The 25,472-nt window shown below is 49.7% G+C and overlaps 3 protein-coding genes across 7 annotated transcripts in view; 1 reads left to right on the top strand and 2 right to left on the bottom strand.

Moving 5' to 3' along the window:
* The window catches only part of SNX11 (sorting nexin 11), a 39,986-nt gene extending 17,610 nt beyond the window's left edge, over nucleotides 1–22,376 (bottom strand). For all 5 annotated transcript variants that reach the window (XM_065578004.1, XM_065578001.1, XM_065578005.1 and 2 more), the window contains exons 1-2: nucleotides 22,287–22,376; nucleotides 598–778 (exon numbers count right to left, since the gene is read on the bottom strand). The gene's annotated coding sequence lies outside the window, so the exon portion shown is untranslated. The remainder of the gene's footprint in view (nucleotides 1–597; nucleotides 779–22,286) is intronic.
* On the top strand, nucleotides 3,105–19,279 carry CBX1 (chromobox 1). Its single transcript, XM_005301886.4, has 5 exons — nucleotides 3,105–3,312; nucleotides 15,074–15,249; nucleotides 15,944–16,121; nucleotides 17,096–17,190; nucleotides 17,813–19,279. Exons 2-5 carry the CDS (start codon nucleotides 15,110–15,112, stop codon nucleotides 17,955–17,957), a joined length of 558 nt encoding a protein of 185 aa, XP_005301943.1. The 5' UTR covers nucleotides 3,105–3,312; nucleotides 15,074–15,109; the 3' UTR covers nucleotides 17,958–19,279.
* NFE2L1 (NFE2 like bZIP transcription factor 1) overlaps nucleotides 18,988–25,472 on the bottom strand; it is a 25,251-nt gene continuing 18,766 nt past the window's right edge. Inside the window, exons 8-9 of the transcript XR_006173061.2 lie at nucleotides 24,497–24,621; nucleotides 18,988–22,376 (exon numbers count right to left, since the gene is read on the bottom strand). The gene's annotated coding sequence lies outside the window, so the exon portion shown is untranslated. The remainder of the gene's footprint in view (nucleotides 22,377–24,496; nucleotides 24,622–25,472) is intronic.

Here is a 25,472-nt window from a genome sequence, read left to right as displayed (position 1 = left end):
TCCCCCCCCCCCCCCCCCGGCACTTTGGACATGGTTCCCTCCCTGACCCTCTCTTCCCCCCCCCCCCCCGGCACTTTGGACATGGTTCCCTCCCTGACCCTCTTCCCCCCCCCACTTTGGACATGGTTCCCTCCCTGACCCTCTTCCCCCCCCCCCCCCGCACTTTGGACATGGTTCCCTCCCTGACCCTCTTTCCCCCCCCCCCCCCCCCGCACTTTGGACATGGTTCCCTCCCTGACCCTCTTTCCCCCCCCCCCCGCACTTTGGACATGGTTCCCTCCCTGACCCTCTTTCCCCCCCCCGCACTTTGGACATGGTTCCCTCCCTGACCCTCTTTCCCACCCCCCCGCACTTTGGACATGGTTCCCTCCCTGACCCTCTTCCCCCCCCCCGCACTTTGGACATGGTTCCCTCCCTGACCCTCTTTCCCCCCCCCCCCCGCACTTTGGACATGGTTCTCTCCCCTCCCCAATGCTCCCTCTCTTCTCTCCTCTGTCCCCCCCCCCCCACTTTGGACGTGGTTCCCTCCCCCACAGCAGCGCCATCCAACGCTCACCCCCACCCTTTGGAGACCGCCCCCCTACCCCGAATCCTCACCTCTTCCCGCAGGACAGGTGTCTCCGGTGTCGGCGCGGCCCCTTTAAGAGGCGAGGGGCCTCAGCTCCCGTTCCCTTATAGCAAAGCTCCCGGGCTCCCTTCCGGTGGAATCCAGGGGCAGGATGGGAGATGTAGTTCCAGTCCTAGGCAGGACTCCACCTACCCCCGCCCTGTAGAGAGGCTGGCGAGGAGAAACAAAGAAAGAAAGAGTAGGATGAGCGTGAGAAAGAATAGAATGAGAAAAAGGAAGGAAAGAACACAGGGACAAAGGAGACAAGAAAGAAAGAGGCCGGTGCAAACAAAAAAGAGGCTAAGAAGACAGAGTGAAGAGGAGGAGGTGAAAGAGAAAGAAAGGAGGTTTCAGAGTAGGCATCCGAAGAAGTGGGCTGTAGTCCACGAAAGCTTATGCTCTAATAAATTTGTTAGTCTCTAAGGTGCCACAAGTCCTCCTGTTCTTCTTTTTTTAAAGAAAGGAGGGAAGGTCAGGGAGAGAGAGAGATGGAAAAAAGAGAGCATAGGCGAGACTGGGGTATAGGTGTGTTGGAAGGAGGACCTCACACTGAGGAAAAGGCAGAATCTGACCTATGCACCTATGTGTGGAGGTCACCTGGTGCCTTGTGTGTACAACAGCCTCGCACAAGGACAAGGTGGATGAGGTGAGAGCTTTTTGTTGGACCAACGTCAGTTGGGAAGAGAGACAAGCTTTGGAGCACACAGAGGCAACAGCTCTGCCAACAGGAACGCTCTCCCATCAACATAGTGCTGTCTACACAACAGCAAAGAGTCCTGTGGCACCTTATTGCTGCTTTTACAGATCTAGATTAACACGGCTACCCCTCTGATACTGTCTACACAGGGGGTTACAGTCAGGAAAGGAAAGGAAACCCAAGCAACACCTTCAAAAGACGCGCCTGGGAGCTGACATTCATAATTTTGCTAGATACTAAAAATCATGGACTGAATAGAAACACTGGATTTATTCCTTATTACAACACTCTAAACCCACTTAAACCCTGCCCACCTTTTTCCTTTCCCCCCTGACTGGAGAGGTGTTAACAAAGGCCACTTCACTGTGAATGGTTTCAGAGAAGCAGCCGTGTTAGTCTGTATCCGCAAAAAGAACAGGAGTACTTGTGGCACCTTAGAGACTAACAAATTTATTAGAGCATAAGCTTTCGTGGACTACAGCCCACTTCTTCGGATGCATCTAATAAATTTGTTAGTCTCTAAGGTGCCACAAGTACTCCTGTTCTTTTCACTGTGAATGGTCCCTTGAAGTATCAGCAGCCCTTCAGCCTTCCCCACCCCTATGGACATAGGTGGTGTTGCCAACTCCCATTCTTTTGTCATGATGATTCTCAGGACGTTTGATGTTTTTCTGGAGTCAAGTGATTAGGTGGGAATCTCAGCTTTCATTTCAAACAAAAGTAAATTCCTAGCCCTCATGACTTCAGAGAAAAGCTTGAAAATGTGATGTGGGTGAACCCTAAAGGCTCAGAAAACAAAACTATGGGGCTTAAAGTGAGAGGAACAAAAAGGAGCTCCCTCTCGTTTCCTTGACTTGGGTAAGCAGTCCTCCCGCACCTCACGCGCGGTTGGTGCCATGACCACTTTCTTTCCTGTTTCAGTTAGCTTTATTAACCAGTAAAAACAACCCACTGAAACAGCATCCCAGTGAACCCAAGAAACAAAGTGTTGAAGACAGGATGCTCCCGGCGTGCTTGGTTCAGACCCTGTAACAGGATAGGAAAAGGGACTGGATATTTAAATAGGTGTCAAAGATATGCAGTGTCATAATTAATTACCATACAGTTTTTTGAAGGGATATTAAACCTTATGCTTCAGCTAAATCAGTCTCTATTAGAGATCAGGATGAGATCTATGTAAGGGGAAGACAGTCCCATAACTGCCTGCTGGACGATTCTTACACCTTTCTCTGAAGCAGCTTGTACCAGCCACTGTCAGAGACCGGATGTGGACTAAACAGGCCTGGGGTCTGATCCATTCTGGAGATTCCTGTATTCCCAGGGCTCATGTTTTCACACTAGTCTTCCTAACCATGAAGGTAGAAATGTCTGTTTTGAATGAAATCTGATTCTCCCCTAATCCCCTGCCTCCTGGAGCTAGATCTTTAAGAAAATCTCATGCGGTCCATCTTGACCGCTAATAGTGAAGAGTTTGGCTTGAAGCCTGAAATATTCCTTTGATATGTTTTTGTGGTCATTAATGTTGACCACATGCTATTTAAAAAGGGAAGAGTGGGCAACACAGTGTGCCTTGTGGGCGGGCTCTGGTGCTGCAGGGCCTCGCTCGGGTCACGTTGCGTAACCAGCGAGCAATGGTGTGTTGTACTCCCGAGCCCCGCCCCAGACTACCACACCCAGCAGGCAACGCGGCGAAAGGCTGCGTCCGCCGCGACGCTTGGCCGCAGGGCCTGCTGGGAGCTATAGTCCACGGGGAACTTCACTTCCCAGAGTGCCGCGGGGGGCGGGGGGTCGCCGCGCAGGCGCAGTGCGCTCGGCGGGTACAGGGGGTTGCTGGGCTCTTTTGTTTGGCGGAGGGCGGATCGCGAGCGGCCAGGCCTGTGGCGCGGCGCCGACGGTAACGGTTCCCCGCCGACCTCCACCGCCTCAGCCCGGCCCGGCCGCCGCAGCGCGCAGCCCCCGCCCCCACGGCTCCGTTTCCCCCCGGGCATCGTTGGCGAGGCTGTGAAAAGTGAGCGGGGCCCCGGGGGGGCGGGGACGGAGCCGAGCCGCGGGGGGGGCTGGGATGAGGGGAGCCGCGGGGGGGGCGCGCGGACGGGACGAGCTGGGGGGGGGGGGACGCGCGCGCTGGGGCTGGTGGGGGAGGGGGAGTTGCAAGAGGCGCGCGCTGGCACGGGGGGGGGCGCGCTGGGACAGATGGGGGGAGCCAGGGGGCGTGTTGAGGCTGGGGGGCCCGCGCTGGGGACGTGGGGGGGGGACCAGTGGATGTTCTGAGACTGGGGGGGGGAGGGTGCTGGGACAGATGTGGGGGGGAGCCACAGGGCGTGTTGAGGCTGGAGGCGCCGGGGACGTGGGGGGGGGGGGACACCAGTGTATGTTCTGAGACGGGGGGGGGGGTACTGGGACTGGTAGGAGGGAAGGGGAAGAAGCCAGGGGAGCGCCATGAGATTGGAGTTGGGGGGGTGAAGTTGCAGGGGGATGGTTGTAGAACTAGGATTAAGCGAGGGTATGGAGCTGCAGGGGGTGGTGGGGAGCTGGATTTGGGTGGGGAGGGGGAGCTGCAGGGGGTCCTTTAGTAGCTGGGGTTGGGTGGTGGAGAAGAGCTGCATTAGTGGACTGTGGGGGGAGCTGGGATTTGGGAGGGGGAGCTATATGGGGAGGGTAATGGGGAATCTGGGACTTGGTTGGGGGGGGATGCATGGAAACATTGTGGGACTAGGATTAAATGGGGGTGTGGGGCTTCAAGGGGGGGCCATGGGGAGCTGGGATTGGGTGGGGAGGAGAGTTACATCAGAGGTCTTGGGGGAGTTGGGTTGTGGGGCTTGGAGGGGGTGACTGGGGGGGCTGCACCCGGGGTCATGGGGGGGTGAGGATGTGTGCATGGGAAAAGATGGAGCCTCGCAGAAGGGGGAACCCCAGTTGGCAGCCTAGAGGTGGAGCTGCACCTGGGTGGGAGTTGTGTGGCTATATAGCTGCAGGAGGAGTGGTGGGAAAGGGAGTAAGATCCAGTTGCACCATGACATCTCTAGAAGCTAGTTGTGGCAAAAGCTGCTACCCCAGGGAGGTCCTAAGGAATGGGGTGGGGGGGGGGAGAGATAGAGCTGCCCCAAGGGCTGGCTGATGGGGATGGTGGCTGTGGAACTTCTGGGGGGACAGAACAGAGCTGCAGTGGAAGTGGGTCTTGGGAAAGGGACACGTGGAGATGGAGCTGCCCTGAAGAGACAGGATGGGAGCACTGACTATGAAGCTGCATTCATAATGAGAACAATGGGGCATGTAGAGCAGGAGTTGCACCCATGAGGGGGACCAGGGTGAGGGGAGATGAAGCTGCACTGGGGGAAGTGAGGATGGGGCAGAGACCTGGTGCAGACCCCTGGTCAGCTCTAGAGTGCCACAGTTGGGGTGATAGTAAAACTGAAGAAGAGGAGAGAATGAAGCTATGGAGTTGGGGATATTTGAACAGGAGATGATGGAGTTGCAGGAGTGTGCCTGGTGAAGAGGAAGGTGTGGATGGAGCTGCACCAAGGGGATCTAGGGAAGCATTGAGATTTGTGCAGAGTTGGAGCTGCCCCAATAGACCTAGTGTGCGTTGATGGGGGGAGGGGAGAGACTGGAGCTGAGCTGAAACCTGGGGCTTGATGAAGCTGTACCAAGGGTGTCAGTTGGGGAGGTGAGAGCTCTCCTGGGGGCCTGGAGATGGTGGAATTGTGCTGGAAGTGTTGGGGATAATGGAGCAGCAACTGAGAGGCATGTGTCCTGTGACTACAAAATCAAGTGGGTAAGATAAAGAGACTGATAGGTTGTTCAGGTTCTAAATGTAAGTTTTATTAATTAAAATAAAAATAGTTTTTAAAAACGTAACTAACTTAGAAAGATTTTATCCATCTTGGATTTTCTTACATGGGAAATTTGTTTGGATTAAACAGCCCCTGCCAGGTTTGCAACCCAAACATCACAGCCTTGTGTTAGTGCTAGAGTGCTAAGCAGTGAAACTGACTAGAAACAGACAAGACACTCTAGTGTTTCACTGCCCTCCCAAAAATCAAATGCAAGAATAACTAGCAGAGATTGCAAGTGAATAAAGGCAGTAACCAGTCTCAGTTTTCATGTGCTAGTAACACAGGCAAAAGGAGCATGTGTATGCTGAAAGATTTTTATCCAGACACTGCCTTTCTGTGTCCTGAAAGCACTAGTGTTGATTGGAGAAAGTTGAGTAAAAAAGTGTGTGTTTATGGGAAGGGAGGTTTGCATTGTCCTGCAGGCAATGGGCAGTTGGGAATCTTATGCCATTTTGAGCAGCATCTTCCCATGCTGACTTCTTTTAGATGTCTCCACATCCTAAATCTGTCTTTACTAAAAATGAGTAATCAAGTCTGTACCCTGCCTCTGATAGCATTTCCCTGATTAGAGGAAAGTGTGTAAAAATACTTCTGTCTTCTCTCTGCTTCCTCCTTGTGCAGATTGAACCTAGAAAGCCTAGCCATGCAGACAAGACTTTTCCTTAATATCTTGTTCCCTTGTGCAGATTTCCGTAACTTCAGCGGTACACTTCCCACGTGAGTTGTGAATGTAGTCATAGCTGAGAAGGATAGTCCATGCTCGGTCACTTACAGCTCTCCTAAATTCTCCATCGAGGCTGAAGCTTTCATCTTGCTTCATCTCAGCCCAGGCTAATATTTCTGGAAAGTCTGAGCGAAAGTTTCTCAGTTGTGTTCAGGTTTGAAGGGTGGAAAACTTAATACACTTGTTCCCACTTCAAAAGAAATACGCATGCTGTCTTTTCCTGGCAAATGCTGTATAAACTTGGCATGTTCATAGTCCTCAAAGACGGGTGTGATCCTAGCCAAATTTGGGAAGGGCAATTGGGGGAAATATTTTAAGTTACAAAGCATCAAAGTTGCACTTAACTCTTAATTCTCTGAGTCAGTGGAGTTAGACTGAGTGTATTCAAATGAAATAGATCTATGGGTCCTCATGTTTATGCTGGCTTAGTCTTCTATCTTTAAGCTATTGAAGTCTGTACAAGTGCACCTGACATTCTAGAACGACACTATGTCGAACTTACCTTCCTCTAAAGAAAGCACATTTTGCAGCTAAAGATGTTGATGCTCCATTCAGCACATTTGTTTGCTTTTTCTCCGGCTTGCTTTATAATTCTCTCACTACCTGGATGCTGGTCTGCAGAAGGCCATGCAGTAACATGTTCTCTGCAGTGTTGCCGGATTCTGGCTCTCACCCCTCTGTCTGCTATTCTTGTCACCATAAAGGAGGCTTTTGTATATACTTTGTGCTGGGCCTCTTTCCTTGTTGCCTTTTACTGGAGTTTGAATTCTTTTCAAGTGGTTTAACGTGTCTTGGATTTTCCCTTTAGCTGCTGATATGAAGCTCTTCTCTCTTTTTCCGATGTTCTGCTTTATTCTTTATAAAGAATTCCACCTTATCCCAAATGCTGGTGTTTAAGATGGTCCAGCGAGGGTGGGAATTGTTAGCATTTAAGTCCTTTTTGGTCTTGGGTCAGAAAATATTTTTAATGCAAAGTCGGCTGTTTCCCAGACAATAAGCAGAAGAGAACTGAAGGTGAATATTAGGAAGAACATCCTAAATGTGAGGGGTGTTTAGCCTGGAATAGCCTAGCAGTGAGCCCGGTCAGATAGGACCAATTTCCCCAGAAAAATAGGGGGGACTATCCTGTACTGGCCGTGGAGGTGGGAAAAGTGACCTGTTATCTCTTCCAACTGTAACTTTGTGTGAATGAACATAATGCTGATGAAATCTGTTTGCTTGACAACCCGGGAGATCGAAGAACAGGTACTGCATGTTCCCCTTGCCCCTCAATTGGTGCATCACTCCTGACACGTAGGGGTGACAATGGCTCCGTCTCAATGTCCATTCATTCCTCTCTGCTGAGACTGCCTATAAGGAAGCCAATTAGCACTTTCTGCGTCTGGTGCTGTGGTAACTTGTTTTCTGGTGCTGTGGACACTTGTTGGTTCATTAATTTCTGTGACTGCTGACATACTCTAGGAGTCACCAAAGGATCTGTGCCATTAAGGTCAGAATCTCATTGGAAACAGCCCAGCTTCTCAACAGCACTCCTTCCTTTAGGGCTGGTCTACAGTAGAAATTTAGGTTGGCATAACTGTGTTGCTGAGGGGTGTGAAAAATCCATGACCCCATGTAGACAGCAGTAGGTCGATGAAAGAATTCTTCCATTAATCTAACTACCGCCCCTTGGGGAGATGGATTACCTTTGCTGATGGGAGAACGTGCCACCGTAGCATTTTAAATTTAGACAAGCCCTTTGTTTGATTACTTCATGGGTAGTGCATGCTCTGAGTTTGTACCGTCACTGGGGTCTGCAGTCTCTCCTCTCTCAAACTTCAACAGGGTTCGTAGTTTTGTTACAACAAGACACTGATTTATTCATTTTCAGAGTAGCAAGGACAATATATGCACTGTGTGTCGGAACTGGAAGCTGTAGCCAGGTCATATATCTGCCCAGAGCATCCTACAGGCTGTTGAGAGCACCTCTGGCAAAGCCAGATGCAGTTTCTAGCATAGGAACTATTCCAAAAGGAACAGCCTCTCAGCATGTCACCCAGAACAGACCCTGCATGTGAATGTCACATACGGACCCCCTTGACACACATCTCTCTGGAGCAAAGGGAGGTAAGGGGGCCTTTAAGGGGATGGCGCATTGTCTCGCTGTGTGGCACAAACGTCCTCTTTTGAAAACTGAATTTTTAGGCTCTCATCTCCGTGAGTTAGTTTCAAGTTTACCAAAACCGTTTGAGACCCACAAAGATATGCTATAATTGCACACACTAATGTTTGAACCTACTCACTTCATGGATTAAAAAATAAAATCTTGCTGAGAATTTGAATCCTCATAATTTGAAACAGGCAAGTATTTCTCTCCTGACAGCAGCTGGAGTCAGAGGAACAGACCCAAGACAGTTCAAAGCTCTAACAAGGGCACATATGAGTCACCTTATGGCCTGGAGATTATACCCACTTGCTGATCAGTATGTTGTTGCTCTCTCCCTCATTTGGCAAATGTTGGCCCTTCCTTGCAGTGCTTGCGGCTTCTCCGTCAAGTTGTCCCTGCCAATCATTTGCCCAGAAGCTGGATCACAGCAGCCTGACCTTTCCAAAGTATAGTTCTCTGCCTCCGTGCTGCTTGCAATCTGAGGGACGTTGGAACCTATCACCATTCTCTGTTTTCTGGCTGTCGTCCTCTGTTCTTCACTGTTTCCTTATTTCTTTCTCCCCTGCCCTCCTTGTTTCAGGGTCTCTGCAGGAGCAGTCACAGTGCCAGTGGATTGTGCTGTTAGTCAAGGAGCAATCTCCGTAAAATCAGCTGTCTGGTGACTGTGTTATCTCACAATGAAAGTGAGGCTGCACCATGGGTTGGTCTCATCTGTGCTGGTCCAAAGCATGTTACATAGGGACTGTATTGTGTAATGCAGTCTATGATCCAGTTGCCATAGACAGGATCGTAGACCACAGAGCCGGTTGAATGATCTCCCTAGCTGAATATTGGATGCTTTATGGAAAAACAAGCTCTGTCTCCAAGCATTAGCCACATTCTGCAGCATCTGTGACTGAAATTCATTAGACCCATGGGGAAAAAAGTGGGTCCCCTGCAGAGAGAGACAGGTGCCCTGAGATCCAATCTGTATTCAAGTAGGTCAACTTCCTTATCACTGGTCATATTGGGGGTGTGACGGGTTCGGTCACAGAGATCCCCTTGGGACTGGCACCTGAAATTACCTCTGAGCACCTTTTCCCTGCCAGCTTGGGACTTCCAGAACCCTGTCTTGTTGAGCCAGACATGCCAACCTGCTGCAACACGGATCCAGGGTCTGGTCCACGCCCCCAAAGCTGCAGACTAAACTGAAAACAGCTCAGCAGGTTACCTGCCTTCAGCACCCAGACACCCAGTTCCCGATGGGATCCAAACCCCAAATAAATCCGTTTTACTCTGTATAAAGCTTATACAGGGTAAATTCATAAATTGTCCCCCCCCATAACACTGATAGAGAGAGATGCACAGCTGTTTGCTCCCCCAGGTATTAATAATTTACTCTGGGTTTATTAATAAACAAGTGATTTTATTAAGTATAAAAGGTAGGATTTAAGTGTTTTCGAGTATTAACAGCCAGAACAAAGTAAGTCACCAAGCAAAATAAAGCAAAACCACACAAGTTTAAGCTTAATACATTAAGAAACTGATTGCATGTAATATCTCACCCTCAGAGATGTTCTAATGAGCTTCTTTCACAGACTAGACTCCTTCCTAGACTGGGCCCAATCCTTTCCCCTGGTACAGTCCTTGTTAGTTCCCTCCAGCAGACATCTCAGGTGGTAAGCAGGGGTTTTCTTGTGACTGGCAGCCCCCTTTGTCCTGCTACACCCCCTTTTATAGCTTTGGCACATGGTGGGAATCTCTTATCTCTCTGGGCCCCCACCCCTCCTTCTAAATGGAAAAGTACCAGATTTAAGATGGATTCTAGTATCATGTGACATGGTCACATGTTACTGTAAGACCCTCCCCTAGTCTCCATTCTTCCTGGGTTGGCCCACACCTCCACAGGAAGGCTTGCAGGTAAATAAACCATTTACAACCAATTGTCCTAGTCAATGGGAGCGATCAAGATTCTAAACCACCATCAATGGCCCACACTTTGCATAATTACAATAGGACCTCAGAGTTATACTTCATATTTCTAGCTTCAGATACAAGAATGATACATGCATACAAATAGGAGGAATATATTCAAGAGGTTATAGCCTGTGTCATGATACCTTACAAGAGACCTTTTGCATAAAGCATATTCCCATAAAGCATGGAGTGCGCCGTCACCGGGGGCTTTCCAGAACCATCGACTGTCTCCCTCCAGCCTTATCTGGTGCCTTTGCTGAGGCATGGTTTACCAGCACAGTCACAAGCTATTCCTTGCCTCCCTTTGTGGCACCCCTCTGCATTTCTGCTGTAGGGGATGGAGTATTACGCTTCCGCCGGAGAATCTGCTGGAGAATTCCAGAGCCCTCTGCAAGTGAAACCTGAGCCCTCGCCTTCCTGTTGCATTGCTGGCTCCTTCTGGGGGATTAGATGTTGGTGGTCAGAGTCTGCATTGTTGGAGTGATGTGGTGCCAAGCAGCCTGGCCTCCGTCAACAGCAAGTCCACAGGCAACCCAGAGCCTTGCTGCTTTGGGTTTGCCTCTGTCTGGCATCTGATTAAAGACCCTGTCAGAGTGTGTTTAAACCCAGGAGTTCAGGAGGCAGCAGCCTCATTTCTCTCTCTCGATGTGTTTTTCCTAAGGTTTCTTTTTAAAATGCCGCTTCAGCTTTCCAGCCATCCCCGCTGCGTGAGACACGGGGTGCCCTCAACTCCCATTGGACCCAGTCTGAGTTGGAGGGTTCAGCACCTTGCTGGGGCAGGCCTGAATACCCTGGCATTAAATCAGCGATTGAGCGGCATTTAAAGTGGGGCCCTTAAGTGGGGAGGGAGGAGCGCTCGGCTGGAGGAAAGTCTTGTCTCTGTTAGACACTTGCACCTAGGACTGCTGTGGGAGAAATTGTCCCCACCCCAGCTGTCAGCAGGCTGCCCATCTTGGGATTCTCCCCGCTTTTGTTTCATATTTGAGATGAATTTAGTTTTGACCAAAGGTGGAGACCGAAACCCTGTGTCCACAACAACCCAGGCGTAAGCAGAGCGAGCGGCCACCGCACCAGCCTGTCCTCGACCCTGATCTGTAGCGGGAGAGGAGAGTGCAGTCTCTGACCCCACTGCTGAGGCTGCCAACAAGGGGGCTGGTTAGGGATTTGGTTTGGGCAGAAGCTTTGGCACAGACTTTATTCATCAAAAATGCAGTTTCTGGTGAGAAGTGTTCGCAAGTTTGATGTAAATTCACCAAATCGTTTCAGCCACACCCCCTGTTCATTTAATATGGGCTGGGAGGGGGTGGTTAGGGCGCTCACTTGTAATCTCAGTGTCCCCTTCTGCCTGATGTGGAGAAGGGATTTGAACTTGGGTCTCCCACGTTGCAGGAGAGTGCCCTAGTCACTGGGCTGTGGGATAGCCTGATGTGGCTTTCTCTGTCTCTCCTCTTGAATCTGTTCCACTTTGTATCAACAGTCATTGGAGTGGGGGCTTGAGTTTGGGGGGGTCTCACATCCTGGGTGAGTGCCCTGACCACCAAGCTATAGTCATCCTTGCTTTGTCCCTGCCTCGCTGTAAGTCCCTGCTCCAGTGGCTAATTATTTAGACAAATTGGAACAGCTTGAAGGTCCCCCCCATCGGAATATTCCACAGCCCAGTGACTAGGGCACTCTCCTACAATGTGGAGAGCTAAGTTCAGATCCCTTCTCCACATCAGGCAGAGGAGGGGAATTAAACCTGGGTCTCCCACATCCCAGGTGGGTGCCTTAACCCCTGTGCTGAACCTTAGAAGAAGGGCATCACCTCTTCCTCTGGCCATTTTGTGACTCTAGCCCTCTGAGGATACACAGAACAAAGCATTTGGGGTTGAATGATATTTGTTCGACCCAAAATGTATTTTTTTTTTAATTCACCGACACTTTTTGCAAAGTTCAGCTTGTTCGTTTCCTGAGTATTTTCGAAACTGCCGGTGAATCAAAAACTCAGTTGTTTGCGCAGCTCGACCTGTGATGTGGGACATTTAGTCACTTGAAAGTGCACTGAGCCCCCTGACTGGCTCCAAGGTCACCGAACAGCAATCAGAGTAATGGCTTAACCTGGTCTGGATTCCATTGCTAATCCTGTGAACGCACTGCTCGTAAATGGCGCAGGGCTTTCAGCACTAAGGCAGATTGCCACCAAGGGGCAGGTGTCTGGGAATCTCCCCTGTCAGGAAATGTCTGGCCTCTGAGGATGTCTGAAGCCCAGACTCTGTGGAAGGGGTTTCCTGATGCCTCTGTCCAGAGCAGGGCACAAAGGGAAGGTTGCCTTTTGTATTGGATTTAAAGTCCGTCTTCCAGCCAAACCCAGCTCCATTTGCTGTAGCTGAGACAGCAAAAGCCCTGCAGTGCAGGCATGGAGCACAGAGTGACAAGTGAATGGTCCAGAATTGAGCAACTGGGAGAACTTGCATTCTGAGATCAGTTTGGGAGATGCAGTCACAGGGTCCAAGACACAGATAACAGTGAGTTACAGCATCTGCCAAAGGGAGAAGCCCTCAGAGCCCCTGCCTTTCCAAGCCCCTCCCTGCACTTAGAGCATCTAGAAGAGAGAAAATAGGGAGCCCAGGCAGGGTGCCTTCTCCTGACTGTGTTCCTGAACCCGATAATGAGATCTGTTTGGCCCATGCCTGTGTCTCCCACTTCAGAGGGTCTTGTCAATTGAAGACGAGGTCTGTGTGGCTAGAAAGCTTGTCTCTCTCACCAACAGAAGTTGGTCCAATAAGATATTACTTCACTCACCTTGTCTCTCTTATCAATTGCATGACAGCTGCACAGCCTTGAGCAGTATGGAATTGTACCCATCTCTCTCGAATCTTGGGGTTCAGAAACCATTATCTAGCTGTTGAAACATCTCCCTCAGTGCAGAGGGATGACCCACCGGCTCAGCGCAGCTACAAGATTCGCTTTTAATTTTTTGCTTTTCAAGCGAACCCAAACTTGCAAAAAATTTTGCCAGTTGAAGTTTCTCTCATGCAACTTAAAATGGCTTCCGCTGGAAAAAATTGTCTCTTGACAGGTGACATGTCTGACCTGCTCTGTAGTCATTTGCTTGGCAAGTTTTCTTTCATCAAGACTGATCCGAAATTGTTCCCTGGCATTTGGGCTGCAAAAACTCTGGCCAGTTCTGGTTGATTAGAAAAGAACAATTCCCGCTGGAAGCATGATCTAGTGGTTAAGATACAGGACTGGGAGTCAAGAGATCTGCATTCTCCCAGCAGTGCTGTGACATGCAGGGCTGGTAACTTCACCTCTTTGTGCCGCTTTTCCCCATCTGTGATGTGGGTATAATAATACCAATCTCCCTCGCACAGAATTAGTGACCAAAGACTTACTTGCTTTAGCTTTCTGACCTCCTCTCCCATCAATGCAGATCCCCAAGATCTACCTACCCCCAATTAATACTGGGGGCATCCACAGTGTCAGCTGGACCATGCTGTCCTAGTGTAATGCTAGAATGTGAGTGCAACTAACAACTGGGACCAAGTATCCCTGGTGGCTCAGAATTCCACTAATGGCTCTTAACCAGCAATGCCTGTACTGCAGGGAGAATAGAGGCTGGGTTATCAGGGGGCCTTTCCACTCGAGGAGTCCAGATCTATGTTGGGGGAGTCTCAATTCCCGGGAATGGTGGGGAGAGGTCCCCGCTGCGTGAGCTGCAGCACTGGAGGTGTTTGTGGTATCCTTATGCTCCCTGTGTATCGTGTCACTTGGGAGAGGCAGAGAGTTTGGCTCGCTAGCGGGGTCAGACTGACGCTTGGCAAGGGTGTGCCTTGCTCGCTGCCGACTTTCCTTGTGTGGAGAGGAAACAGAAGCTGGAGTAGCTGCCCATTATTACGTTCCCTTTACTGATGAGGAAATGGCATCAAAGAAATTAGCTGGAGGCCACACAGTGAACCAGTGTCCATGCCTTCTCCACTGCTTCCTAATAGTCACTGGATTTAAACGGAGCAGCTCTTATTTCAACTGCTGGTGCAGATGGATGACACCCATATCTTAGGTAGGGAAGCGATATCCCCGGGTGTGCATGAACTAGGCCCCTCCCTGTGGCATATAATAAATAAAAGAGGGTAGTTGATTATCAGTGAATGTGGCTTGAGGCTACCTTGGAGAAGAAGCAGTTCTGTTATCGGCCATATGCTGCTCTCCTCCCCTACTACACTGTTTGGAAATGCAGCACAGAGCTTTGCAAAACGGAGTTGAATTAAGTAGATGAAGGGAGGAAGGCTGGTCATCTGATCATGGCATACATAAGAACAGCCAGACTGGGTCAGACCAAAGGTCCAGCTAGCCCAGTGTCCTGTCTTCCCACAGTGGCCAATTCCAGGTACTGGACTCAGGTGACTTGGGTTCTGGCTCTGCCACAGACTCCCCGTGTGACCTTGGGCAAATCACTTAGTCCCCGTGCCTCAGTTTCCCCTTAGTAAAATGGGGATATTTCCCTGCCACACAGGTGGGTTTTGAAGATACATCTGGTAATGTCGAAGTGAGAGCAGGGAATATAAACTCCTAGACAGGAGAATAAAATGAAGCAAGATGTGGGAGGCTATTTCACAAAAGGGCAGGTTCTGGGAGTCAGTAGTGAGAATGGACCAGGGATGTCCTGAGTGTGGGTGCTTTGTAAGGAGGAAAACTCAGAGTGCTATGCAGATGGGGACTGGGACACGGCTCCACACACCAGCTGGTATGGTGGCAGGTACCATGCGGTCAGGGAATTGGGCCGGGAGGGGGCGTGTTGCAGAGATCCCATAGGCCTTGAAGGTGATGATGGGAAGCTTGAATTTGATAGGATGAGAGATGGAAACTGAGGGTTTGGGGGGGATATGGACTGTTCTGTGTGGAGAGGAGGCTGGATCTACATGTATCTATTTAATAGCATTATCCAATGGGAAGCATCTGATCTTAGATGAGCCAGATTAGTCTGCCGGCCAATCTCGCTCCACCTCTCTGAGGCTTTGTACGTATGTTTCTTTTTCTCTTTGAGAAGGCAGCATTAGTGCCCTGGGCTCTGCCTCCTTGTATTGCAGCTTCCCCCGCCCTGACTTGTGTGTGTGTCTCCCCACTTTAGCAGCGTCGCCCTTAAGCTGAAAAACTGGCCAGCACAATGGGAAAAAAGCAGAACAAGAAGAAAGTGGAGGAGGTCTTAGAGGAAGAAGAGGAGGAATATGTGGTGGAGAAGGTCCTAGACCGGCGAGTGGTGAAAGGCAAAGTGGAGTATCTGCTGAAGTGGAAAGGCTTCTCGGAGTAAGTGGAGAGGATGCATCCCAGCCTGGGATCCTGTCTTGTGCTGACAGTGGTTAGGGTGTCGGTCTGGGGCTTGGAAGACCCAGGTTGAGTTCCCTGCTCCCGTACAGCCTCCCTGTGTGACCTTGGGCAAGTCACGTAGCCTCTCTGTGCTTCAGTTCCCCGTGTATAAAATGGGAATAATTGCCCTGCCTTGCCGGGGGATCGTGATGATAAAGACATTATACTATGGTGAGAGAGTGCCAGTCCTGCTGGGCGGGCAAGAAGGTCCCACTTCCTTCCTCCTTCCTTCCCCTTGGGGATGGGCTGTTCACAGGCCATGGCAATCCCCAGCCCCTCCTTCCTCTCTGATCTGGATGGTCAATCCAGTTCGGTGTACGTGGGAGGAGAGCGAGAGACATTTCCTTAAAGAATTCCCTTTCCTGTCCCTAGAAAGCCAAGTCTGAACTTGAGTGAAGTGCCTATGGGCTGGTGTGGAAATGGGTCACATCTACCCATCAGGGCAAGTCTGTGAGTGGCTTCAGCCTCCTCCCTCCCAGATCAGGGTACCCAGAACACGGCCAGGGTGTAGACCGCTACGGCTCTGGTCGCATCTCCATGGCCCTGTATCCAGGGCGTCCCTTCACTGACTCTAACCCCCTGGCCTGAGCCACAGGCCGTAGTGATGAGAGCAAGCTGTCTCCTTTGATTTCAGCGAGGATAACACATGGGAACCGGAGGAGAATCTCGACTGCCCCGACCTCATTGCAGAGTTTCTCCAGTCCCAGAAAACCGCACACGAGAGTGAGAAATCTGAGGGGAGTAAACGCAAAGCCGAATCTGACACAGAGGACAGAGGGGAGGAGAGCAAACCAAAGAAGAAAAAGGAAGAGGTGAGGCAGGACTACTAGGGGAGAACCTCCCCATCCCCTAGCCGTGAAGTCTTGTTCCTGGATTCATCACTAGTGTGTAGTAGTTAGAGCGGAGGACAGGGAGCCAGGCCCCGTGGGTTCTATTCGCAGCCCTGCTGCTGACAGCCTGTGACCCGCCACGCCACTTCCCTGCTGTAAATTGGAGAGGATAATAGTCACCAACCCCACAGAGAGGCTAGTTGTGTCTATGAAGTGCTTTAAAATCCTTAGCTGGGCAAAAACATTCTTTCTCATCTCCCTGTCTCTGTTGGCGTGACAGCGGTTAGAGATCAAGCCCCACTTCAGAGCCAGAGGCCAGTTGATAAATCTGGGGCAGTGTTTAGAGCTTAGCTGAGGTGCCCTCCTGGGATGGCAGGCGGAGTCCACCAGAGCAGTGAAGCCTCCCCCAAATGACCTCAGGTCATCACTGACTACCGGGGATAAAAAAAAAAATGCACAACAGGGATAGTGGTGCAGGTTATTAGGTCAAAACAAGGGAACCAGAGGGGAGCACAGAGCAGAGAACCCTGGACAGTGCCCCCTGCCCCCAAAGGGTTGGTGGACTCTGGCAGATATGTGCACGGACAAGGGACCAGAAAAGGGCCCCACTGTCACAGACAATCCCCCAAGTCTGGCTTCCTTGGAATGGACATCTTGGCTGGTATCGGGAGGAAGCTGGCAAGGAAGGTCTCAGAACTTCGTAGGACCACAGCCCTGGAGATCAGGTCCTTTTTTCCACATCATGGCAGCAAGGAGGTAAGCACCACTGCTGTGCCTCAGACCTGACCTGGCAGGATCCCCTCGTAGCCCGTTCCGTTTTCTGCAGACACAGGCCCGAGGCGCACCTAGTCACCCCACTCCGCAGCCATCCAATGAAGTCTGCATCATTTGAATTCACAAAATGGCACAGCGACACACCCAGGCAGGAAGTAGAAACGTCCCTCTTTGTCTTTCAGTCGGAGAAACCACGAGGCTTTGCCCGGGGGTTTGAACCTGAGCGGATCATCGGCGCCACAGATTCCAGCGGGGAGCTCATGTTCCTGATGAAATGGTGAGTGTGTCTGTGTCAGGCACTTTCTTCACTTACTCTGTGCCAGAGAGGCAAGGACCTGCACCTGGGGAGTCCCTACTAGCTGGCCTGAAATCTCGTGGTGGCGCTGCCGCCTGACTTGACCCTCGGCGCTGAGGCTAACGTGGATTTGCTATCAACAGGTAGGACCCTTGGGATTCTGGGATTCTTAAGATCTCTGCCACAGGCACAAGCTTGGGGAGAGGAGGGCATGGCTTGATGGTGCTGGCCGCTGGTTCTGTGCCTGGAATAGACCCACATCGGACACAGCTTTCCCTGTCGGCTGTGGCAAACAGGGTTGGGCCACTGGGGCAGGGGGATCTAGGTCTATTCATCCCCAGCTGTGGCCAGAGGTGGGAGCTACTTCTCTTGCTTGGTGTTGCGTAGTGCAGATGAGATGGGGGGCGGGGCTGCAGCTTTGACCCCTGCTCCCCACAATCCCCTCATGCCTGAACTTGTTTGGTGGGCTTCCTGCATCTCAGGCATTTGGAGCATTGCTTGGAAAACCCATCTGGCCGAGGCCTTCCTTACCTGCTGCCTCTTGGGTTACTCCAGTGACGTCCGTTTCCAACCCCCTTCACTGTATCTCTGCTTCACCCTGTAGGAAGAACTCTGATGAGGCTGACCTGGTCCCCGCAAAGGAAGCCAACATCAAGTGCCCCCAGGTGGTCATCTCGTTCTATGAGGAGAGACTGACATGGCACTCTTACCCCTCGGAAGACGACGACAAGAAAGAGGACAAGAACTAACCCACGCCTGCTCTGGCCAACCTTTGTATAAAGATCAGACTGTGGGTTTGAGCGACAGTGAGAGAATGCAGCTCTACTTAGCGGAGAGGTGGCTTGAGAAGATGCCCTTTGAAGAGACAGTATGGTTTCTGTGCCCTGCAGCTGCCCAAGTGTCCAGCTTCAAACCAGCCTGACATGAGGGGGAGGGGGAGATGTGTTTCAAGGCTGTTTCTGCAGCTTTCTGGAGAGGAAGTGAAAGCCCCTTCCATGAAGAACTATTGCTGGTGCTGGGTAGGCTGGGGAAAGGGAGGGCAGATGGATACTGCTTGTTCTTCAAAGACCATCTCAGCAACCCACAGCCTTCTTCCCAATAGTGTTAACTCTGCATTTTTACAGCGTAGCATGTGTGTAGGTTTTTTCTTTTTGCTATTACTGGTGTATCAGTTTGGGGTGGGGTGGGTCTTTTTAAAGGGGGGGGGGGGAAGAAACGGTTGACAGTGTTCCAGATCCATGACCAGAATCCTTTTTTATAAACATCTTTATTAACTTAAACCCCCGAGTATTGGTAATAGGACTAGGGGGAGGGACAATGGTATGAGACTGAAGCTGTGAATGTCCAAATCCTCAATCCCTAGAGCAATGTTATTGGGGGCAGGATGGGGGGGGACCTGCAAAGATGCAAGCCTGTAATTAGTAGTGTCTCCAAACAGAACTGCCAGTGTTGCTGACTTGTGTATTGTAAATGAGAGGGTGGGGAATGGGGAGGGAATTGATATCAACCCCTTAAAAGCCCTTCTGCCCCCTTTCCGTTAAGGTGCTATTTTGTGAAATTAGAGAAATAGAAAGTTCTGATTTCTTTGATTTCTTTTCATCCCCAATTGGATTCTGTCCACCTGGCAGCATTGGGATCCCCTTTATTCTCTGTATGTATGTATGTACGTATGTGATAACACGGTCCTCCCTGTTTTTAATCCTATTAGTGTAATGTGAGAGGGAGGTGAAATCATTTCAAAATCCTCTCCCAACAAGTGATTTGTTTTCAAGCCCAAACTTCAGCACTGGAGCCAGCGCTGTTGCTCTGCTGAATTTTTTTTTTTAATCAAACTGATTTATTAAAAATACTGAAATATTTAATGTCTGGAGTCATGAGCTCCTACAGGCTCCTGGCACCTCCTTGTAGGGTGATATGTATCTAGAACTGCATTGTACAAACCTTTTTTTAAAAGCATGTGTTGTTTAGGTTTCTGTGAAAACATTGTTTAAATGTAAAGTACGTGTTTGGATTTTAACTTCATACCAAGCTCTGTCCGTTTTTTTGTCTCAATAAAATTTTAGATTTATAATCCCGATTTTACTTTTGCTCCCGTCTGCAGCTCTGGTTGTGTGAGAGTCGATCGCAAGGCGTAGAACAGTTAATGGAGAGGAGTTAACATGTTGCTACAGATGTCCGCTCTCAACAGGACTGGATCACTGATGCAGCCTGGGTGATAGGCCCCCGTGCATTTGTGAATTAGGTGGCTACAGAGGCAGGAATTTCAGAGCAGCCAGGAGCCTATTTATTTTGACTTCCCATCTGAAGAGAGGAAGTGTCTTGGAGGTTAGTGTCTAGTGCAAGTTCGAGTCAAATCTCCTAGGGTTCTAGTAGCCCTGGATTTGGTAATCAGTGGCCAGTGACTACTGGGTCTGGATGCAATTTGCACTGGTGGAACTTACCCCAGCTTGAAGTTTGTGTGTATAGAGCGCCTTGCTTTCACGTGCTCTTCCCCACTCTGCCACCAACTTGGCTATCTTGGGCAAGTCACGTAAGCAGTCAGAGGGGAAAGTGCAGCACAAATGTGGAATGTTATGAGGCTTCCTTCCTGTTTAAAGGACTTTAGGATTCTGTGCAATGAGTGCAGAGTCGTCAGCTGTCTTGCCTGGAGCAGTGGTTTTTATAAAGCTCTCTTAATGGTTCCAGGGTCTCAGGAAGATCAAACCTCACTAATTCCTGTCCAACCTTTTAGGAGTGACAGAATGCTGCAAACTGGCAAGAATGAACCCGCAGATCAAGGGTACTGCATGGTGAAATGTACCGGGGCTGGTTTGTTTCAGCCAACTAACGCATTGTGGCATAATAGGAAACGTGCTGGTGCATATTCTGAAACCTGAGTAATTCAGACAGCTGCAGCCCTAGGTGTGCCATTCCTGAGAAGTGGACTCAGCGGGCTGGGTCATTAGGTTTTGGAGTTACGCAGTTAAGGTAAGAGGAACTAGTGAGAGTCTCACTTGTTGGTGGCCAATCAGAGTGCTGGTGCTTAGTGAGTGAAACAAAAGCGGGCAGCCAATCGGAATCCAGCTTATTTGTAAAAGTGCACTCTGTACCCAACAGCACAATGAACTTACAGCCTCTGCTGGGGCAGTTGAGGATGTTCAACCTGTATTAGTCACTTGGGTCCAGCTAATTGAACAGAATAAAGCCTGGATCCCCTAGGAGGTGCTGGTGATCTACATTGCAGCCGGTAGCTGAAGAGGTTTTAGTGTAGGCAAGAGCCCAGGGATGGAACTGCAGCCTGGCAGGCAGAGTCTGGCTTTCCTCCGAATAGTGTTCATGCTGCCCAGAGTGGCTGGACCAGGGCTTGGTCCCAGCACTGCCGCTGACTTGCCCTGTGGTTGAGCAGGATGCTACACCTCCCCCTGCCTTCGTTTCTCTACGTATGAAGCTAATCCTCCAAGCCAGCCAGAGTAGGACTCTTCCCTGGGCTGTGTTGAGTGGTGCCGCTCTGCTCCTGGCAACAGGCTGATGCGCTCCCTGCCTAGAAGTCTCATTAGGAGGGGGGCTTTGATGGACTCTGACGTGGGAACAGTAGCTATTTCCTCGGCCGTCTCCAGCCACAGTCCTTTCACCAGATCCTCCGTGTCTGGGAAAAGCAAGGGGCTGCCCTTAATGAGACTTAACGTTGAACTGACTGACCCCAGTGGTGAACAACAACAGAACAGCCTGATGCTCCTTAGAAATGACGTTCCATCACAACTCTCGCTGAGATCATAGAAACGGAATTGGCAGTGGAGAACTACTTCCTGCTTTTGAAAACAAAGGTCTCCACTTCACCTGATTACCAAGCAGCGGGGAGGCAGCTTGAGCCCTGGAACGAGGCAAAAGCAGCAATGTGGGTAGCTGGTTAAGCCTCTTTCCCTCTACCTCTGGTTTGTATTAAGAGGCCATGGCCTGGCTGCCCAAAGCAAGACTTGACAGCTTTGGGCAGGGAGCCCAGAAGTAAATGGGTCTGTCGGGCTAATTTTCCTCTCAGACTTGCTGCTTTGCAACTGCATGCAGTGTGAGGGAACAGGTTTTTTTTTTTTACTTGTGGCTGGCCTGCCAGATGGGCAGGTTGAGACATTCTGACTCCAGCTCACACAAGCACAAATTTCAATCACAGGCTCAGATACAAAGGTGGAAAAGACCCTGGTGGAACAGATTCCTTCCGCACTACCTTCTGCTGGAAATCAGCAGAAAGTGGAGAAGAGCGTGATCAGTGGTTAAAGCAAGACTCGGGTTCTCCCCCTTGTTCGGTGGCTTCAAGGAAGTTCATGAATCAAGCTGGCCCTTAACACAAAAAATGGGGGGGAAATATTCCTCTCTGGGCCAGGCTTCATTAACTGTTTGAGCCTTGAGATCCTTTGTTGAAAAGTCCCATCACGATGCAAATAGTGGGACTAAGATGTGCTCTGAGCACTGGGAGGCTGTGGCTATCTTTGCTCATTTACAACACCTCTGTATGTGGTCAGTTTCATGGGTTCCCTCCCCCCCTATAGTCAATCTCCATCCTACAGGGCTGAGGCCCAAGGGGGCCAACTCTCACACCTGCTCAACTTTCCTGCTCACACCAACACCAAGAAAGTTTGGAAAAATGTTGTAAAACAATTAACATTTTCAGGGTGTCTTAGCACCAGGTGCAACCTCTAAACATACTTTGAATGGACTAGCTCTCAAATGAGTGGTGTCCATTTCAAGTAAATCCCAAGAAGTATTAGCCCCAGGGAGAGAGTAAAATTTACAAAGCAAAACTACCAGAATTAAAAATCCTATTTAAACCAAATATCCTGAGGGGTTTAAAACTTTAAATTAGCTGCCTGACCTCCACTGCTGTCTTCCTTTTTGCATTTCAGCTTGGAGTGAAACTGGACTGGCCAGGTTCACGTACTAGCAGCAAGACTGGTTCTAGTCCTGTAAACCCAGGTCTTCTCAGGAAAACACTTCTATTTATATTATATAAAATCTCCACTTTCCTAAATGGAAAGAGGGACTATTCCAATGGATGCACTAAGTAAAAATATTTGCAGATCATGTCACACATTTTTTTGGAAACTTACATCAGTTGCATAGCTTCTAAGGCTGGCTGGAAATTCATTTGCTTTAAAGGCCCTGTTCTGCCCTTACGTAGCGATAAATCCTACAGAGAACTGGATTAAAAAAAAACATTAGTGCAGGAACCACTTTGGCCCATAGGTATAAATCCATAGTATTCGCTCCAGAAACATTTCAGGACCCTTCCTGGAGGTTGTAGTCATTTCTAGAGATTTAAGCATATTTTCCTTACCCAGGCTTTAATACCTGACCTTAGAAACACATGAACTAGTTTTTTAAAAATGTGACTAGGGATGTGCACTGTGCTAACAAACTAAACAGCTGCTGGTTTTACTTTTGTTTATAGCACATTTCCTCTTCTACTTTCCATAGCTTAGCAAAATGCTGCAGAGGAATGTTAACTGAGTCCCTCCACTCATACCATGTTCATGGGGGTTTAAGTTTGGTGAAAGCATTTCTATGAATGGTTTGGATTTTGAAATGTAGAGTTTTGGCCTATAGCTGATGGTCCCTTTAACAAACAGCCATTTATTCTCTCATAACTGGGGGGGGGGAGAATTGCTATTATGGTAATTTTTGAAATGCACTTTCTATTCATAAGGCATGTGGGGGTTTTGGAAACAGGATGAGTATGAGCTGTCAAGGGAAGCTGGGCTCCAATGTCACTGAAGTACTTTTGAAAACATTAACCTGTGTCTAATGTGCAGGATGCGTGCGTCTGATTCCAGCTTTGGCAACCCTGTTTCCTCATCTGTAAAACAGAGGTAGCTCTTGTCTCAGATCTGTCTATAAAGTGCTGTGGGATCCTGGGACTCGAGAAAGGTATGGCTAGAGGAGGTAAGTAGTAGTCCAGTGAGTGGGGGAGCAGTATGGGGCTCATAGCAGGCCCACGCCTCTACTCTCCCTGTAAGAACAACAGACCCTTAAGCCTGGGTGGAGAAGCCACTGCCACCAGGACTGCCTCAGAGCAACTCCTCCTCCTTGCAAAGCTTCTTTAGGAGAGGGAGGGGAAATACAGCATAATGGGCTGGGCCCAGAGCCCCTTTACTCTTCTCTCAACCTAGCAGCTCAGATCTTTGAATGATGGGCTGTGGAGTAAGGTGCTGAGCTGGGCCTCAGGAGGTTGGATTCAATTTCCAGGTCTGCTACAGACTCCCTGGACATTGGCCAAGTCACTTCATCCTGTAAAACAGGAACGATTACTTCTTCTCTCACTGTTTATCTTGGAAGCTCTTTGGGGCAGGGTCTATCAAAGAGGCCAGATCTTCAGCTGACAAGAAGGACTAGCTCCGTTCACGTCAATGCAGCTATCCCAACTTACATCAGCTACAGATCCGACTCACCCAGCATCTGCCTCGGGGAGAACTGGGCAGCGTGGGTGGGGGGTGTAAGCCCCTTGGTGGGTTTGCCACCTGGAGCACGCCCTCACCGCTCAGGTTATTAATCATTACTTCTGCCTCTAGAAAGGTCTGGAAAGGCAGCAAATGTGCAAAGAGGCACACTGCCTGCAAATGACTGAGCTTGGATTTGTCTCAAGCCTCTGCCTGGCAACCACCCTGAGGCCCTATGCCAAAAGTTAACACCATAAATAAAGCAAAAGGGGGAGGGGGAAGTTAGGTGCTTTTGAAAATTCTACTCACCAGCTCCTTCCCCAACTCCTAGGGACTTTCAGAGACTCCTTAGTACCAGTCACTTGACAACGGGATGTAGGTGATGTTGAAATATTTATCCCCTTGCAGACCCGGGAATGAGGCGTTCTCTCTCAGGATGAGCCCCATTGCTGTCCCTGTCTCTCTGGCTACTTTCATTTTTCTCCTTATTCCCTTCCTCAGCTCCTGTCTCAGGTTAGTCCCTCAAGGGAGTGAGCGAGTGAGTTATTTGCAAAGCATCAGGTAGATGGTGTCTGCACTGAGAACCGAGGGGTTCCTAGGAGTATAACAACGACTAACCCGTGATATTCTAAGTATTAATGGATGTTCCTAGCTGTGTTTTAAGCTGCCTACCAGGAAGCAGGACTCCTGGGTTCTATGGGTGACTGCCAATGACTTAGAGTAGCATTGTCAGAGCTACTCAATCCTAGGCCAGTACTTTTCCCTCTCTGGTTTAACCAGAGGTTTACAGGTCAGCTTGAGAAACAGAGCAACTTGTTAAAATGGTCCTCACCAGGATGCAGTATTAATGTCATGAGGACCACTCCCTGTAACAGAATACTCACGTCCCCACTGCTTCTTGTTTAAGCTTCCATCAGGACTTTTTTTTGACACACACCTGGCAAGAACGTCTCTCCTATTCCCCGTCTGTGCAGCAGGCTCTTGTATCAAGAAGCTTTCCAGAGAATTACTGCAGCAGGAGGAAGACCAAGCATTGCCATCACATGCAACTCAAGGCAGCCACGCAGAACCCCCGTCACATTTTCTAAAACTGCCTTACGGCTGCTGAATAGGGGGGGGGGGGGAGATTGTGCTTGAAGAAGAGACCATAATAGTGCCCCCCGAGTCCCTCTTCATTCCTGAGTTAACCTCCAGAAACCACCTCGAATATAAATTTGCCCAATGCAAAAAGTGGTCGACTTTTTTTTTAAGGGGAGCCGCAGGGTTGCATTTAATTTATACTTCCAGCGTGCCTTGCATTTCTTTTTGCTAGGACTTGAAGACTGTTGCAGATAGCTGGCCAGCAGTTCCGCTCACTCCTGGGGAGGGAAGATTTTGGCATCTGACAGGTGCAGTGGGAAGGGAAGGTGCAGTCTTAGTAGCTGCTTTTCAATGGGGAAAGTATGGAAATATGGAAGTAGCTGGTGTTTTCCGTGGAGCATCCCCCTCCCTTTCATGCTGGCTTTTCTTAGTCTATCCCTGTCAAGAACAACCCCCCCTGCAACCAACTCCTGGGGAAGGTTAAGAGCTTAGCGATACCAATTAGTTGATCAAGTGTGAAACCTTTTAACCCACTAACACAAAGTCAGTTGCTCAGAAGTAGCTCTACTCCATGGATGTCAGAATCCAATTCACTCCAGTCAGGAACTCTGGAGAAAGCCTTAAACCAGGAGCTTCTCTCTGCTGGAGGGCATAGCAGCACTTAAACTGGAGATGCAGCACCTTTGAAACAGAGGATATTTTATCTTAAGAGCCTGACCCTACAGTGATGGCAGCACAAACTCCGCTATCTTTAAAAAACGAGGGCTAGAGCCAAGTGCC

This window comes from Chrysemys picta, chromosome 24 (genome assembly GCF_011386835.1).
Source record: "Chrysemys picta bellii isolate R12L10 chromosome 24, ASM1138683v2, whole genome shotgun sequence".
In the NCBI taxonomy this organism is placed as follows: Eukaryota; Metazoa; Chordata; order Testudines; family Emydidae; genus Chrysemys; species Chrysemys picta.
The sequence above is the reverse complement of the archived record's forward strand: the minus strand, read 5'-3'. Positions and strand labels throughout refer to the sequence as shown.

Excerpts from the sequence above, each read along its gene's own strand:
- CBX1 (XM_005301886.4), top strand. The coding sequence starts at position 15,110 with ATGGGAAAAAAGCAGAACAAGAAGAAAGTGGAGGAGGTCTTAGAGGAA. Across the intron at positions 15,250-15,943 it reads AAGTGGAAAGGCTTCTCGGA|CGAGGATAACACATGGGAAC; the intron begins GTAAGTGGAGAG and ends CTTTGATTTCAG. Across the intron at positions 17,191-17,812 it reads CTCATGTTCCTGATGAAATG|GAAGAACTCTGATGAGGCTG; the intron begins GTGAGTGTGTCT and ends TTCACCCTGTAG.